At 42.0% G+C, this 16,699-nt stretch overlaps 1 protein-coding gene across 1 annotated transcript in view; it reads left to right on the plus strand.

Annotated features, from left to right (window-relative positions):
- sfrp1 (secreted frizzled related protein 1) overlaps nt 1-16,699 on the plus strand; it is a 36,726-nt gene that overhangs the window by 6,804 nt on the left and 13,223 nt on the right. The window contains exon 3 of the mRNA XM_062960809.1: nt 3,473-3,550. Within this exon, the coding sequence (XP_062816879.1) occupies nt 3,473-3,550 (78 nt within the window). The remainder of the gene's footprint in view (nt 1-3,472; nt 3,551-16,699) is intronic.

Here is a 16,699-nt window from a genome sequence, read left to right on the forward strand (position 1 = left end):
GACTGCATCTGGCCCCCGGGCCTTAGTTTGGGGACCCCTGCTCTATACTATAGCCATGATAGCTGGGGATGATGGGAGTTACATTCCCCAGAAATCTGGATGGAACCCAGTTGGGGAAGGCTGCTGACCTCTTGTGTCATTGTGCCATGAAAGGCTTTCATGGCTGGAATCACTGGATTGCTGTGAGTTTTCTGGGCCATGTTCCAGAAGCATTCTCTCCTGACGTTTCGCCCACATCTATGGCAGGCCTCCTCAGCGATTGTGAGGTGTGTTGGAAATTAGGCAATTGGAGTTTATATATCTGTGGAATGTCCAAGGTGTCCAGGAAACAAATACCTCCTAGCAAAGGATTCCCCCAGGCAGGAAGTAGGCAGGCTTTGAAGCTGCAAGGCTATTCGATGCTAATCAAGGTGGTCAATTGCAACATTCACACCGACAAAAGGCCTTTCTCCCACCCTGGACATCATTCCACAGATATATAAGCCCCACTTGCCTAGTTTCCAACAACTTGACACCACATCCACCAAGTTGCAGCTTTCCAAGGTGTTTCATCTTGTCTATCCAAGAATGCTGGTACCTCACCTCACCAAACTACAAATTTCATTATTCTGTTCAGTTAAAGTGGTGTCAAACTGCATCAATTCTACAATGCACAGAGACATGTTCAACTGTTCTTTTTTGTGTGCTGTACAAACCTAACCCTATTCTTTCCATGAGATTTCTTCCTCTCGTCCCGTATTCCCTGTTAAAGAAGTCGTGCCCAGGAACACATGCATTTATGTGTACCTGTAATATGATCGGATTTAGGTGATTTTTCTTTCTTGCATTCTTTGTTGTTGAGTGCTTAGTCCCAGGGGGAGGCGAAGAGGGGAAAAGAAGGGGAGAAAGAAAAGAAGAAAAAAGGAGGCTAATCTCTAGCAAAGGATTATTTTCATCGCTGCTCCACAGTTTAAAGTCTAAAGATTTGTTTTGGTTGTTTAGCCTGCTCGGCAGCTCTGACTTCCAAAACCTTTGTTTTACTCTTATGTATTTTTGTTGTGGTTTTGTGCCTTCAAGTGATTTCAATGCATGGGAACCCAAGGCCACAGATCCTATCTGATCTTGGAAGCTTACAGGATCAGTCCTGGTTAGTACTCGGATGGGACACCACCAATAAATCCAAGCCATATTTTAAAGCGGAGAGAGTGTAATTTTCTGAAAGTGGATTTCTATGTCAGGGATTCAAGCTCTGCATCTTCTACACTGTAGAATTAATGCAGTTTGATACCACTTGAACTTCCCTGGCTCAATTCAATGCAGTCCTGGAAGTTGTAGTTTGGTGAGCCCTCAAAGGTAAAAAGGTAAAGGTTTTCCTCTGACATTAAGTCCAGTCGTGTCTGACTCTGGAAGTTGGTGCTCATTTACATTTCTAAGCCAAAGAGCCGGTGTTGTCCATAGACACCTCCAAAGTCATGTGGCCATAGGCATGGAACATTGTTACCTTCCTGCCGGAGTGGTACCTATTGATCTACTCACATTGGCATGTTTTTGAACTGCTAGGTTGGCAGAAGCTGGAGCTAACAGCGGGCGCTCATTCCGTTCCTCGAATTTGAACCTGGGACCTTTCGGTCTGCAAGTTCAGTAGCTCAGTGCTTTAACACACTGTGCCATCGGGGGCTCCAAAAGAGAAGGCTAAAGTCCTTGTTAAACTACAACTCCCAGTATTCCACAGCCTTCAGCTATAGTAGGCCCATGCTAGGGCTAAACTGCATTAATTCTACAGTGTAGATCAGGGGTCCTCAAACTTTTTAAGTGGAGGGCCGATTCACACTCCCTCAGACTGTTGGGGGGCCGGACTATGAAACAGTCCAAAATTAGGATTGTTGTTGTTGAGTGCCTTCAAGTCATTTCAGACTTAGGTCAACCCTAAGTCTAAAGTTTAGGACAGGGGCCAGGTAAATGAGGCCTTAGTTTGGGGACCCCTGATCTAGATGATCTCAAGACCATAGGTAAGCAATGAGACCTCCAAAAACCATATAGATGGTCTCATAAGACTATCAGTAAGGAAAGAGACCTTCAAAGACAATCTAGATGATCTTATAAGGCCATCAGAAGACTATAGGTAAGGAAAGGGACCTCAAAGACCATCGAGATGGTTTCATAAGACCATCGGTAAGGAAAGGGACCCTCCAAAGACCATCTAGATGATCTCATAAGGCCATCAGAAGACTATAGATAAGGAAAGGGACCTCAAAGACCATCAAGATGGTTTCATAAAACCATAGGTAAGGAAAGGGACCCTCAAAGACCATCTAGATGATCTCATAAGGCCATCAGAAGACCATACATAAGGAAAGGGACCTCAAAGACCATCAAGATGGTTTCATAAAACCACAGGTTAGTAAAGGGACCCTCAAAGGCCATCTAGATGGTCTCATATGACCACAGGTAAGGAAAGTGACCCCCAAAAGCCATCTAGATGGTCTCATAAGGCCGTAGCTAAGCAAAGAGACCTTCAAAGACCACCTAGACGATCTCATAAGACCACAGGTAAGCAAAGAGACCTCCAAAGACCAGGTAGACTTAGGTCAACCCTAAGTCTAAAGTTTAGGACAGGGGCCAGGTCAATGACTTTGGAGGGCCACATCCGGCCCCCGGGCCTTAGTTTGGGGCCCCCAGGTGTAGATGCATCCCTAGTTGTAGTTCACTACTCTCATAATGATTCTTCTTCTACTGAATCCTTGTTTGTTTCAGATCTAAAATAATCACTTAAGAAATCCAGTCGTTGGAGATAAGTAATGACTTGCACATAGTCAAAACAGGGCATTGCAGTTTGGAGTTTGGGAAAGTTACTTTTTGGAATAGTCCTGCCATTATGCCCGGTGGCCATACCGATTGGCAGCATCATCTGGAGCAACAATGACTATAACATCCGTATCCACAATTCTGGAGATTAATTGCTCCAGTGAATTGCTCCTCCTGCTTCATGTTGTAATCTGGGGAAAATGTTCTTTAAGCAATATTTCTTAGACTTAGCGAGGCATTCTATATGCGGATGCAGTTGGCAGCATTGCAGAAATGGCTTGTTCTGAGCCAACAAAGCCTTTTGTGTTCTTGCTCTGGCCTTGGCTGGACGTGGGAGTGGGAATGCGGGCTGGTGACCTGCTCTATACCCTGCCATTGCAATGACGTTGAACACCAAATTCTTATAAAACTGACTGCATTTTTAAAGTGCTTCTGAACCTTTATTTTGCAGGGCTGTGATTGGTTCTGAAGATTGCATTCTTAGTGTAATCTAGCTAGATTACCCATCCACCCATCTGTGTATCCAGAGACATAGGAAAACTTCATTGTTTTGTGCAAGTACAGAATGCACTCCTCATCTGTGCCAATCATATGTTGCATGCCTTATGTTTTCCCTCCAAACTCTGTGCCTGACTTGGCCATAGTTGTTGGTCTCCTTCCCACTCTGCTGTTTCTCTTCTCTTGCCAGGGACGGCCGTGTGCCCACCTTGCGACAACGAGATGAAAGCAGACGCCATCCTCGACCACCTCTGTGCCAGCGAATTTGGTAAGGAGAGCTTCCCTTTCCTTATTTAATGCCCTGAGCAATTGTATTGTATTATTGGGAATTGTCCTTGACTGTAGGACCTCAAGAACGTCTTGAATGATCAGACTTTGAAATTAAGTGACCCTTTTCTTCATGCGAAATGTTGCACTCATCACTGTGGTTTCGTGGATTGTAAGAACTTCTTCACTTCACTTCACTTCACTTTATTTCTTAATTAGTCGCTCTCCAACAGAGTGCTCCGAGCGACTTACAATTTAAAGTATCATTCCACAATATAAAAACATTCAACATAAAAACATTCAACCTAAAAGTATTCAACAGTGACTATTTGGCAACTTAGATCTGATTTACTTAAATGCACAACCAAACAGCCAAGTCTTGAGCGCTTTTCCAAACGGTCACAACTCTGACATTGCTCTAACATATGGAGGCAATGAGTTCCACAGAATTGGAGCATAAGTCGAAAAGGCTCTACGCCTTGTAGCTTCCAGGCGTACCTCCCTAGGGCCCAGTATGTATAGGAGATTTTCCTGGGAGGATCGAGGTGACCACTGATGGAAAAAAGGAATGAGGCAGTCCCTAAGATATAATGGTCCTCGGCTATTTCGAGCTCTAAATATCAGGATCTTGTAAGAGATCCGATGTTCTGTTGGTAGCCAATGCAGTTGTTTCAGAATCGGTGTAATATGGGATCTTATAGATGATCCCACTAGCAGCCTGGCCACCGCATTTTGGACCATTCGGATCTTCTGGGTTTTTGTCTTCGGAAGGCCGGCGTATAAGACGTTACAATAATCCAGCCTAGTGGTGACTGTTGCATGGATTACCGTTGCCAATGCTTCTGTCGAAAGGTAGGATGCCAATTTCCTTGCCTGGCGAAGATGAGAAAAGGCCTGCTTACTTATGGCAGTGATCTGGGCCTCCATCGTCAGCAACGAGTCCAACACAACTCCAAGGCTTTTAACAGTAGCAGACAGAACCAGAACTTCCCCATCAAAGTCAGGCAGTGACTGGATTAACTCTGGTGGCTGGCCGGGCCAGAGTATCTCAGTTTTTGCGGGCTTCACTTTTAGTCTACTCACTCGCAGCCAACTCATCACTGCTTCCAAACACAGCTTAAAGTTCTCAGGAATCGTGGTTGTCCCAGGTTCGAGACGCAAGAGTAGCTGGGTATCATCTGCATGCTGGTAGCACTCTAGGCCAAAGCTCCGCACTAGTCCAGCAAGTGGTCGGACGTAGATGTTAAATAACAGGGGCGAAAGGATAGCACCCTGGGGAACTCCACAGCAAAGGCAGGAGCTCTCACAGCTTTGGCCTGACCACTCCACCCTCTGTCTCCAGTCCCGTAGAAACGAATTGAACCATTTAAGAGCTAAACCTCGTACACCAAACATAGTCAATCGATGGATCAGCAAGTCATGGTCCACGGTGTCGAATGCAGCGTAAGGTCCAAGAACTAGTTGCTGCATTTATGGGGATGCTTTTGTGCATGGTAAAAGAATGTATCATTGTGTTGGGGCTCTTCAGTGTCTCCTTTGTGCTCATAGTAACCAGAAGAAGCGTGCGGTAAGCATTATTATGCAGTTACCAATCACACCTCTCTCCAGAAACCATGAAGCCTTGGGGATATCTATTGTTCTAGGTCACTCTTTAGGTTGATCTACTACAGCTACACCTGAACTGCAAAGATTGACTGGGAAAGTTTTTGTACCGAAAGAAGACAATCCAAAGACACACACCAATAAAGCTCACAAAATTGGAGCTGAGTTGGAAAGTGGAGGACAGAAGATCATAACTTATGAAAACCAAGAAGAGTGGATGGAGAGGGACCAAAACATCCTTGTTCCTTTCTTTTTCTGGAGAGTGTTCTGGCAACTGTTTGGAAAGCAAAAACAACAGCAAGCTCCAGTTAGGCTGGCTTTGTTGTTTGCCCAGTTGGCAAGAATAGTTCCGGAGAAGAATGAAAATTTAGCATTGCCCCCGTTCACCCTCAGGAAGGGAGTTTGTGGTCGGAGGAAATGGCCGCGTTGGAGCGTTAACAATGGAAATCCGTCCAAAATGCCCATTTTCGGGCAGGCGGCCAGGGCAACTCTTAACTGAAACAAGCCCTGTTTATACCTTCTTGGCAAATGTAACTTTCCTGGAAGAGCATGAAAGGCCTTGCGAGCAAGGTGTGCCTTCCTCAAAGTGGACCTTTCCTTTCTTGTAACACATTCTTGACTCTTCCCCCACAAGCCCTTTTGCCAAACATTTCCACATCCAGAGAATGGATATTTGGGACAGAATTTTCTTTTGTACCAATAAATTTGATATAAACAGCTCCACCCAAAACTTGGCTTCTTTGGAGCATTCCTGGATTGGGTAGAGGGATAGTTTGGAGGAACAGAAACCAAGTTTTGCGCTTAAATTGGCCACCTGCTTCACGGAGAACAGAACCAAATGTGTGCAAAAACTCCAAATGGTTGAAGTTAGATGTTGATGGTGAGATCTGGAATATGGAACGGTACTTTCAGAAATCAGGACACGGAATTAGATCATTTGGATCATTTTGGCATGCATATTTACATACACATTTCATGCTGACTGTAAAATGCTAGCGTGTTTTATAATGGCACATATTTGGCAAATGCTTGGATTTTGACAACATTTCTGAAGACCTCCTCTAAAAAACTAACCATAGTCATGTGTCATAGCTGTAATAAAAGAATTCATTTCCTTGGGGTTTTGAGCACTTCCAACTATTGGTATGTGAGGAATGGTTTCAATAGATTCCTCTTCAAATTGGCTTTGTCAACTGTTTTGAAATTTATATTTATGGACATTTATGTTACTTGTGGCTTTATTTATCCATGTATGACCAAATATGTCTGTAAGTATTTTCTAGGTCTTTCCGTATGATTCCATGCTACTCTTAAGCTGAAAGTCTTTCATTTCATTAGGATTTATTCATTTCATTAGGAATTATTTTATTTATTTATTTATTTATTTACAGTATTTATATTCTGCCCTTCTCATCCCGAAGGGGACTCAGAACGGATCACATTGTACACATATAAGGCAAACATTCAATGCCATATAACATAGAACAGAGACAGACACAGAGGCAATTTAAACCTTCTCCAGCTTCCAGCTTCCTGAGGGTATGCTTGATTCCGGCCACAGGGGGAGCAGCTGCTTCATCGTCCACTGTGACGGCAACTTCCTCATTCCAATGGCGGCTGGATGATTTTTATGGTGTCATAAATTAGCCTCCCCACATATAAGTGGTACCTACATTTCCTACTTGATAGATGCAACTATCTTTCGGGTTGCTTAGGTCAGCAACGAGCATGGGCTATATTTTATTTTTAATTGTCGGGTGCTCACCCTGACACCGGCTGGCCTCAAATTCATGACCTCTTGAGGCTAACCAGCCTGCGCCACAGCCCGGCCCCGGATCCATTATTACCTCGGGTTTTGCATATCTCCATTGAATCCAGCGATGGTTGACCACGAGGTAAAATAGAGTGGCACATTTGGGGTGCTCTTCAGTGTGGCATAATACAATGTGGCTTAATGCCAAGTCCTTTAACAGTTCCTGTTAACTATCATGAGACATCTCTATGTTTGGTGTTTGATACTAAATGCAGCTCTCTTTCACACTCCACAACTGTAAAAGCAAGACGTAAGTAGTCGTTTGCAGAACCAAAATACATTCCAAAGGAATGAAGGGCCCTTTAATGCAACCTAGTCATTGCATTATGATTCTGCTTTATGTGCTGAAACCGAGGCTTACAATTCTGAGAAGCTCATAGCCAAAATAATAAAAATACATAATCTCTTGACTTGTTGTCAGCAGCAATTTAGTGGCAGCTTCCAGCTCAATGGGGCAGCTAGTCCACTCCGGTTTTGCCTCCGAACTTTAGAAAATCTCTCCAAAGGCACTAGATCTAATTTGGGGTTCAGCACTTTGGACAGAGCCCAATGATACAGAAGCCCTAGCCATTCTGACTGCATTCCTAAAAAGGAACTTTCCCAAACATTGGTGGAGACCAAACTGGGTGAGAAACTTCAGAGAGGAATTTTGGTACAAAGAAGACTTGGAAGTTGCCAAATTAAGAAACTTATGGAAATGGATGTGGATTATCTACTACTCTTTGCTAGTGGCAAAAAAAGAAATTATAGTCCAAAGGGACCAGATTGCATACTTTGGTTTGAGAAGAACGATATTGTGTGGATTATGTTGTCTCTGTCTGACAGGACACAGTGCTAGAGTTACTAGGCTGTAAATCACATAACTATCACATAATTTAAGCCTCCACAGGGTTGAAATAGTATTTCTGGCCTCTCTTTTGCATATAGTCATTTGTAAGCCACTTTTGACCTCCTCCTTCATTTGCTTGCTGATTTGTTTTCATCCTCACGAAAACTGCATTTCAATAAGTGCCTATGAATAAGTAATAATAATAATAATAATACTTTATTTTTATACCCCACCTCAATCTCCCCAAAGAGACTTGAGGCGGCTTACATGGGGCCAATACTACTACTACTACTACTACTACTAATAATAATAATAATAATAATAATTTATATCCCGCCTCCATCTCCCCGAAGGGACTCGGGTCGGCTTACAAGGGTCGAACCCAGATAAAAACAGTAACAATATAAAACACATCAGATGTACAGAAACATATGCAATTATAAAACAGACATTTGCACATAGAGGTAAAATAGCAAACTTAATAACATAACTAAAACACAAGTTAAAAATAGACTGAATAAAATGCACTGTATAAATTTCAAACCTGAGGTAGGTGACAAGCCCGAATAAAACAGCAAACAAAACAAAATAACATCAGAAAATACAGACTGAAATTAAATTAACACTCTAAATATAATAAAAATATATTAAAAGACAATCATAGTAGATACTTGGATTTGGCACCCAAGTAGATAAAATAAAATGAACTGGGTAAAGTGCAGTGAGTGAATATTGTAGACTTTGCAAAACTCCCGTGGTTCTCTAGCATTGAGTCACGGCAGTTAAAGTGGTATCAAACTGCATTTAATCCAACAGTGTAGATATGCCCAAAGTAAAAGGATCAATTGGGGGGTAATATGTTTGCATCCCTTCTTCCCATTGCCTTGACCTTGATCCAAGCCTGGCGGCTTTCTGAAATAATAATCATTGGGTGCTGCAACTGAGGAGCTTGGAAAAGTTACTTTTCCAAGGGGCCGGGGCCAGGCTGTGGTGCAGGTGGTGAGCAGCCAGCTGCAATAAGTCACTCTGACCAAGAGGTCATGAGTTCGAGGCTAGCCCTTGGCGGGTGAGCACCGACAATTAAAATAAAAAATAGCCCCTGCTCGTTGCTGACCTAGCAACCTGAGAGATAGTTACATCTATCAAGTGGCCAGAATCGAACATCCTCTCAGGAGAAGGTTAAATTGCCTCTGTGTCTGTCTCTGTCTTTGTTCTATGTGTAGATGGCATTGAATATTTGTCTAATATGTATACAATGTGATCCTCCCTGAGTCCCCTTCGGGGTGAGAAGGGTGGAATATAAATACTGTAAATCTATATATATAAAAGGGTAATGAAATTTCAGCCTAGGCCAAAACAAATAAACTACACATCCCAGAAACACTAAACTTGGCAGCACAACCCCTCATCCATGCCTCTACGCTCATACAACTAAAAGAAAAGAAAAATAAAGTCCTAATTAGAGGGAGAGGAATAATTGTTTTTATCCAGTTGCTGCCAGTTAGACGGCTAAGCTCCGCCCACTTGGTCTCCTAGCAACCCACTCAGCCCAGGGGACAGGCAGAGTTAAGCCTCACTTAGGCTTCTTCCACACTGCCTATAAAATACAGATTATCAGATTTTAACTGGATTATATGGCAGTGTAGACGCAAGGCCCTTCCACACAGCTATATAACCCATTTATAATGGACTTAATGTCAGGGGAAAACTTTTACCCTTTACCTTAACTACCACCAATTCTTCAATGCTTTATTTCCCATACTACCATACTTCGCCACAGCAACGCGTGGCCGGGCACAGCTAGTAAATAAATAAATAAATAAATACTTATTATTCTCAAAATCCCCGGCTGACATAACTTGGCACGACTGGGGAATTGTAGTCCAAAGAGATCTCTCTCCATCTCCACCATCTCTCACCATCTCTTTCCCCTTTTAATCCGGGCTAGATGCAACATTTGGGAAGCGTGGCTATGAATGCAGTGGCTCAGGGAACAATTTACTCCGGAGTAGTTTCCGTGATGGTTTTCTGCCAAAGGATGACTGTCGGTTTGGCAGAGCCGTGCGGTGCTTCTCCTTGTCTTCGGTTCATAATTGCTCTTGGCCGGGGCCTTTTCCAGACAGGGCTGTTAGGAATGATTTCTAGGCATTCCTGCTCCTTGTTTTCCTTTTGATAGCAGCTTCTCTTGATTTTTTTTGGAAAGGGGGAACCGGGAGACCCCGGCCAAGCGTCTCCCGCCAAGCGGTGCCCCCAGACAATTGGGTTTTCCTCCCCGCTGTGTTTCTCTTTCTCTCCCTCCCTTTTAGGCCAAGAGTCTTAGCTTGCCTTCGACTTGCCAAAAACCCAGCATGTGACTGCAAATCCGGAAATGCTTGTTTAATTAATTTAAGGTATCTGAACCTGCTAGTTTGTAATCCTAGGATAGGTTTGCCAGATTCAAAATTGTAAGGTACAGGCAGTTAATTGGAGGGTCAGAAAGTCTTTTGTTGATGGATCTCAAGCCTCTTCTAGCTCAGAGAGGGACTTTTTCCCTACTTTAAAATTGGAAACACTCTTAGCTTTTCGTGGCTACAAAGCAGAAAACTCCAGCATACAGTAGAGTCTCACTTATCCAAGCTAAATGGGCTGGCGGAAGCTTGGATAAGCGAATATCTTGGATAATAAGGAGGGATTAAGGAAAAGCTTATTAAATATCAATTTAGGTTATGATTTTACAAATTAATCACCAAAACATCATGTTATACAACAAATTTGACAGGAAAAGTAGTTCAATACGCAGTAATGTTATGTTGTAATTACTGTATTTATGTATTTAGCACCAAAATATCACAATAGAGTCTCACTTATCCAACATAAACGGGCCAGCAGAATGTTGGATAAGCAAATATGTTGGATAATAAGGAGGCATTAAGGAAAAGCCTATTAAACATCAAATTAGGTTATGATTTTACAAATTAAGCACCAAAACATCATGTTATACAACATATTTGACAGAAAACGTAGTTCAATACATAGTAATGCTATGTAGTAATGTAGTAATTTTTTGGTATCTATTTTTATTTCTGAAATTTCCCACCCTCGGCTTATACAGTAGAATCTCTCTTATCAAGGCCTCGCTTATCCAAGTTTCTGGATTATCCAAGTCATTTTTGTAGTCAATGTTTTCAATATACAGTAGAGTCTCGCTTATCCAACATTCTGGATTATCCAACGCATTTTTGTAGTCAATGTTATCAATATATCTTGATATTTTGGTGCTAAATTCGTAAATACAGTAATTACTACATAGCATTACTGTATATTTAACTATTTTTTCTGTAAAATTTGTTGTATAACATGATGTTTTGGTGCTTAATTTGTAAAATCTTAACCTAATTTGATGTTTAATAGGCTTTTCCTTAATCCCTCCTTATTATCCAACATATTCGCTTATCCAACGTTCTGCCGGCCTGTTTATGTTGGATAAGTGAGACTCTACTGTACTTTAAAACCCACACACAAAGGTCTTTCCTTAGAGATTGCCAAGGAAGAGGTGAAGAGTCCTCCTCTGCCCTTTGTTCTCTACATTTAACCTCTTTCTGTCCCAATTTTTATCAGCCACTGGGGTCCCCCATTTGGAAAGCGCTGCCCACCCCTTGAAAGTCTGGCTAGCCCTTTTGTGCTCTCTTTTTTTTTTTTGGAGATGCTGCATTTCCCATTGGGAGCTTTATCAGGGAAAGCTTTCTGCTTGGCACAAAATAGAAGTTCTAATCTGCTCAGATGCAAAAATTCTCATGAATTTCCACAAAGATAAACATTGCGTGCTGGCAGGTAACCCTTTCTGGGGAGAAAGCCAGATCTGTACAATGAAAGCTAACAATGTTATGGGGAAAGTGAGTGGTCTGTGCGTGTGTGTTTGATTATATTTAAGGGGTTAAAACGCAACCCCAGCCATAAGAGAAGGTAGATTGGGTCTTTCCCTCTGAACCCATGTAGTTGTTATATTATTATTATTATTATTATTATTATTATTATTATTATTATTATTATTATTATTGAACCTGCTTTGATTGAAGTCAAAAATCAGAAACTCCTCAAAGCACAGCAGACAAAAAAACAGGACAAGAAAACCGCACTACAAACTAGAGCAGACAGGCGGCAAACAAGCAGTTAAAGAAGAAGAACATGCCCTGGCAGAATATGTAAAGCAAAGTGAAGAACCTGCTTTGATTGAAGTCAAAAATCAGAAACTCCTCAAAGCACAGCAAACAAAAAACTAGTACAAGAAAGCCACACTACAAACTAGAGCTGACAGCTGGCACAACAAAACATTGCATGGAAAGTTCCTTGAGAAAATTGAAGGAAAATCTGACAAGGAGAAGACCTGGCTCTGGCTCACGAATGGGACCCTGAAGAAGGAGACAGAAGGCCTGATCCTTGCAGCCCAGGAGCAAGACATCAGAACAAAGGCAATTAAGGCCAAGATCAAAAAATCAGATGATGACCCAAAATGCAGACTCTGCAAGGAAACCGACGAAACCATGGATCATATCCTCAGCTGCTGTAAGAAAATTGCACAGACAGACTACAAACAGAGGCACAACTATGTGGCCCAAATGATCAATTGGAACTTATGCCTCAAGTACCACCTCCCAGCAGCAAAGAACTGGTGGGATCACAAACCTGCAAAAGTATTGGAAAATGAGCACGCAAAGATGCTGTGGGACTTCCGAATCCAGACTGACAAAGTTCTGGAACACAACACCCCAGACATCACAGTTGTGGAAAAGAAAAAGGTTTGGATCATTGATGTTGCCATCCCAGGTGACAGTCGCATTGACGAAAAACAACAGGAAAAACTCAGCCGCTATCAGGACCTCACGATTGAACTTCAAAGACTCTGGCAGAAACCAGTGCAGGTGGTCCCCGTGGTGATGGGCACACTGGGTGCCGTGCCAAAAGATCTCAGCCGGCATTTGGAAACAATAGACATTGACAAAATCACAATCTGCCAACTGCAAAAGGCCACCCTGCTGGGATCTGCGCGCACCATCCGAATATACATCACACAGTCCCAGACACTTGGGAAGTGTTCGACTTGTGATTTTGTGATACGAAATCCAGCATATCTGTCTTGTTTGCTGTGTCATAATAAAATAATAATGGAGTAAAATAATAAATGTAATAATAATAGAGTAAAATAATAAATGTAATAATAGAGTAAATTAATAAATGTATTAAAAATAACAGAGTGAAATAATAAATGCAATAACAATAATAATATCAGAATGAATTAATAAATGTATTATTATTATTATTTATAATAAATAGATTAAAATAAATGGAATAGTAGCAATAATAACAAGAGTAAAATGAAAAATGTAATAATAATAATATCAGAATGAAATTATAAATGTATTATTATTATTATTATTATTATTATTTATAATAAATAGATTAAAATATATGGAATAGTAGCAATAATAACAAGAGTAAAATGAAAAATGTAATAATAATAATAATAAGTAGAGTAAAATAATAAATGTAACAATGCCGATAATAATAGAGGAAAATAATAAATGTACCATATATATTCGAGTATAAGCCGACCTGAATATAAGCCAACCAGGACCCTCACCTGAGTATAAGCCGAGGGGGGGGGGGCTTTTTTAGTTCTAAAAAAGGGCTGAAAAACCTGGGTTATATTTAAGTATATACAGTAATTTGATGTTTAATAGGCTTTTCCTTATTATCCAACATTTTCGCTTATCCAGCATTCTGCCGGCCCGTTTATATTGGATAAGTGAGACTCTACTGTATACAAATACCTTGAAATGGATAAAGCTAATTTTTGGACTTCCAATATCCCTGGGCAGCAGTGTGTAGATTCAACATTGCTTAATTTTAATGGTTGGGGGAAAATAGCATTTTTTCCCCCAAACTGTGGCAATAGGCACTCTTTTATTAAAGCCAGCTTTCTCACAAAGGACAAGAGACCCTCGGCTTGACCCACAAGGAACGGAGGAAGCCGGGGAGGGGAAAAAGAAGGGATCCTCAGTTAAAATTTGCTATTCTTTCTCCCAAAAAAAGAGAGGAGGGGGAAGGAAACCTGCCAGAAGACCCATTAGAGATGTAAGACAAGAAGGCTGCAGGCAATGACCTGCCAGTCAAGGGGGGCAAGAAAACAAAACCATGTATTGATTTTACTCTAGTTTCCATTGCAATGTGAGACCGAATCCCACCGCTGAATGGCAGCAGCCAAATGAAAAGGTATCTTTCTCTCTCCCTCCAAGGAAGGCAAGGGGCGCAAGGAATTTGTTCGGAAAAGAGGTGATGGAAATAAGCAGAATTTGCCTTACAAACCAGTCCCGAAAAAGAGGAGGCCACTTCGGATGGCATAGGCAGAGAAAGGCTGCATTAGCAACCAATTGCTTGGGAATTCCCAGTCCTCAACCTACAGTCTTTGCCACCTCTAACAAAGACGAGATTCTGCCGCATGAATAAATTCTTCATAGATTCATGCCTGGGTATAGGGTTACAGCCTGTGCTCTCCCAGAAGCCAGACTTGGCCAGGGTGGTCTACACTCTGGTTACATCCTTAATAGACTACTGCAATGCGCTCTACGTGGGGTTGCCTTTGAAGACTGTTCGGAAGTTTTAAATGGTCCAGATCAGGGGTCCCCAAACTAAGGCCTGGGGGCCGGATGCGGCCCATTGAAGCCATTAATCCGGCCCCCACGGCACAAGGGCAGAAGGGGGTTGGACTAAATGACCCAAGGGGTCTCTTCTTCTCTTACAACCCTCATTATTATTATTATTATTATTATTATTATTATTATTATTATTATTATTATTACTAGCTGTGCCCGGCCACGCGTTGCTGTGGCAAAGTGGTGGTGGTATTGGTTAAAAATTGTGTAATTTTTATTTGACGTTATTTGTATTTTTTTATAAATTTTATTGTAAGTTATCTTTTTATTATATTTTATTATTTTCTTGTATTGTTTTTAGTTATTTTCTGTTATAGTATTTTATTGTATTAATTTTTTTAGTGTTTTTAATTATTTTTTATTGGGTTGCTAGGAGACCAAGTTGGAGGAGCTTAGCCTTCTAACTGGCAGCATTGGATAAAAGCAATTATTCTTCTCTCTCTAATTAGGACTTTATTTTTCTTTTCTTTTTGTTGTATCAACCTAGAGCCATGGATGATGGGTTGTGTTGTCAAATTTAGAGGTTGGGGGGCCTGTAGTTTTGTTGTTTTGTGGGTCGCCGTGATGCCATCACTCTTTTATATATATAGGTTAACATTGAGGCTGGGTGGACATCTGTCAGGGGTAATACTAATGGTTTTTGGTGCACAAAGGCAGAAGGGGGTTGGACTCAATGGCCCAAGGGGTCTCTTCCAACCCTCTTTATTATTATTATTATTATTATTATTATTATTATTATTATTATTATTAACATTGAGGCTGGGTGGCCATCTGTCAGGGATGCTTTGCTTGTGCTTTCGGTGCACAAAGGCAGAAAGGGATTGGACTCAATGGCCCAAGGGGTCTCTTCCAACCCTATTATTATTATTATTATTATTATTATTATTATTATTATTATTAACATAAAGGCTGGGTGGCCATCTGTCAGGGATGCTTTGCTTGTGCTTTCAGTGCACAAAGGCAGAAGGGGATTGGACTCAATGACCTAAAGGGTCTCTTCCAACCCTCTTTTTTATTGTTGTTGTTGTTATTATTATTATTTATTATTGCTCGGTGGCCAACTATAGTCCGGCCCTCCAACGGTCCAAAGGATCATGAACTGGCCCCGTTTAAAAAGTTTGGGGACCCCTGGTCCAGATTGTTCACGGGAGTGACGTACAGGAAGCATACAATTCCCCTATTGGGTCAGCTCCACTGGCTGCCAGTCTGCAACTGAGTGTTGTGACTCAGCCTTTGTGTGACTCTGATGAGGATTCTGGGATGTAGTTTCAGGATGATGGGATTCAGGTTCAGGATGAGTTTCAAGATGACTCTGGTGGGAATTATGGGATTCAGGTGCAGAGTGCCCCCTCGATGGATTGTCACCTTGCCGTGGTGAGGGGGCTTGCGTGTTCCAATGAACCTGCGGGCACAACCACGGGAGTCACACACTCCCAGGAGTGGCCACAGGGGAGGATCCAGACCAAGAACAATCCGAAGACCCAAAGACCTCAACGGCAGAGCAGGCGGAGGATAACATGGTACATTTATTTATTTACAGTATTTATATTCCGCCCTTCTCACCCCGAAGGGGACTCAGGGCGGATTACAATGGACACATATATGGCAAACGTTCAATGCCAACAGACAAACAACATATATAGACAGACACAGAGGCATTTAACATTTTTTTCCAGCTTCACGATTCCGGCCACAGGGGGAGCTGTTGCTTCACTCTCCACTAGTGGCTGTACTTCCTCATTCCTTTCCTCGTGTTTTGCTGGCAGTTTTATGATGTTGTAAATTAGTTAAATCAGCCTCCCGCATAAAGCGTACCTAAATTTCCCTAATTGACAGATGCAACTGTCTTTCGGGGCTGCATAGGTCAACAGCAAGCCGGGCTATTTAATGGTCAGGGGCTTAACCCGACCCGGGCTTCGAACTCATGACCTCTCGGTCAGTAGTGATTTATTGCAGCTGCTTACTAGCCAGCTGCACCACAGCCCGGCCCATGTTACATTGGCTGTGAAGGTGGAAGAAGGCTGCAACAGACTGAGAAGCCACTCTCGTTGTGTTAATCACACCACTGCTGGGACCTCACTCTGTGAAGACTGTGTGTTGACCGGCTGTGCACCGACCTCCACACATTAAAAAAAAAAATCACGCCCAAGAAATGGAGGACCATCATCCTCGAACGACGAGGGATCGCCTAAGTAAGTAAGTAAATTCCTGCTGTGG

Source organism: Anolis carolinensis, unplaced genomic scaffold, assembly GCF_035594765.1.
Source record: "Anolis carolinensis isolate JA03-04 unplaced genomic scaffold, rAnoCar3.1.pri scaffold_8, whole genome shotgun sequence".
Lineage (NCBI taxonomy): Eukaryota > Metazoa > Chordata > Lepidosauria > Squamata > Dactyloidae > Anolis > Anolis carolinensis.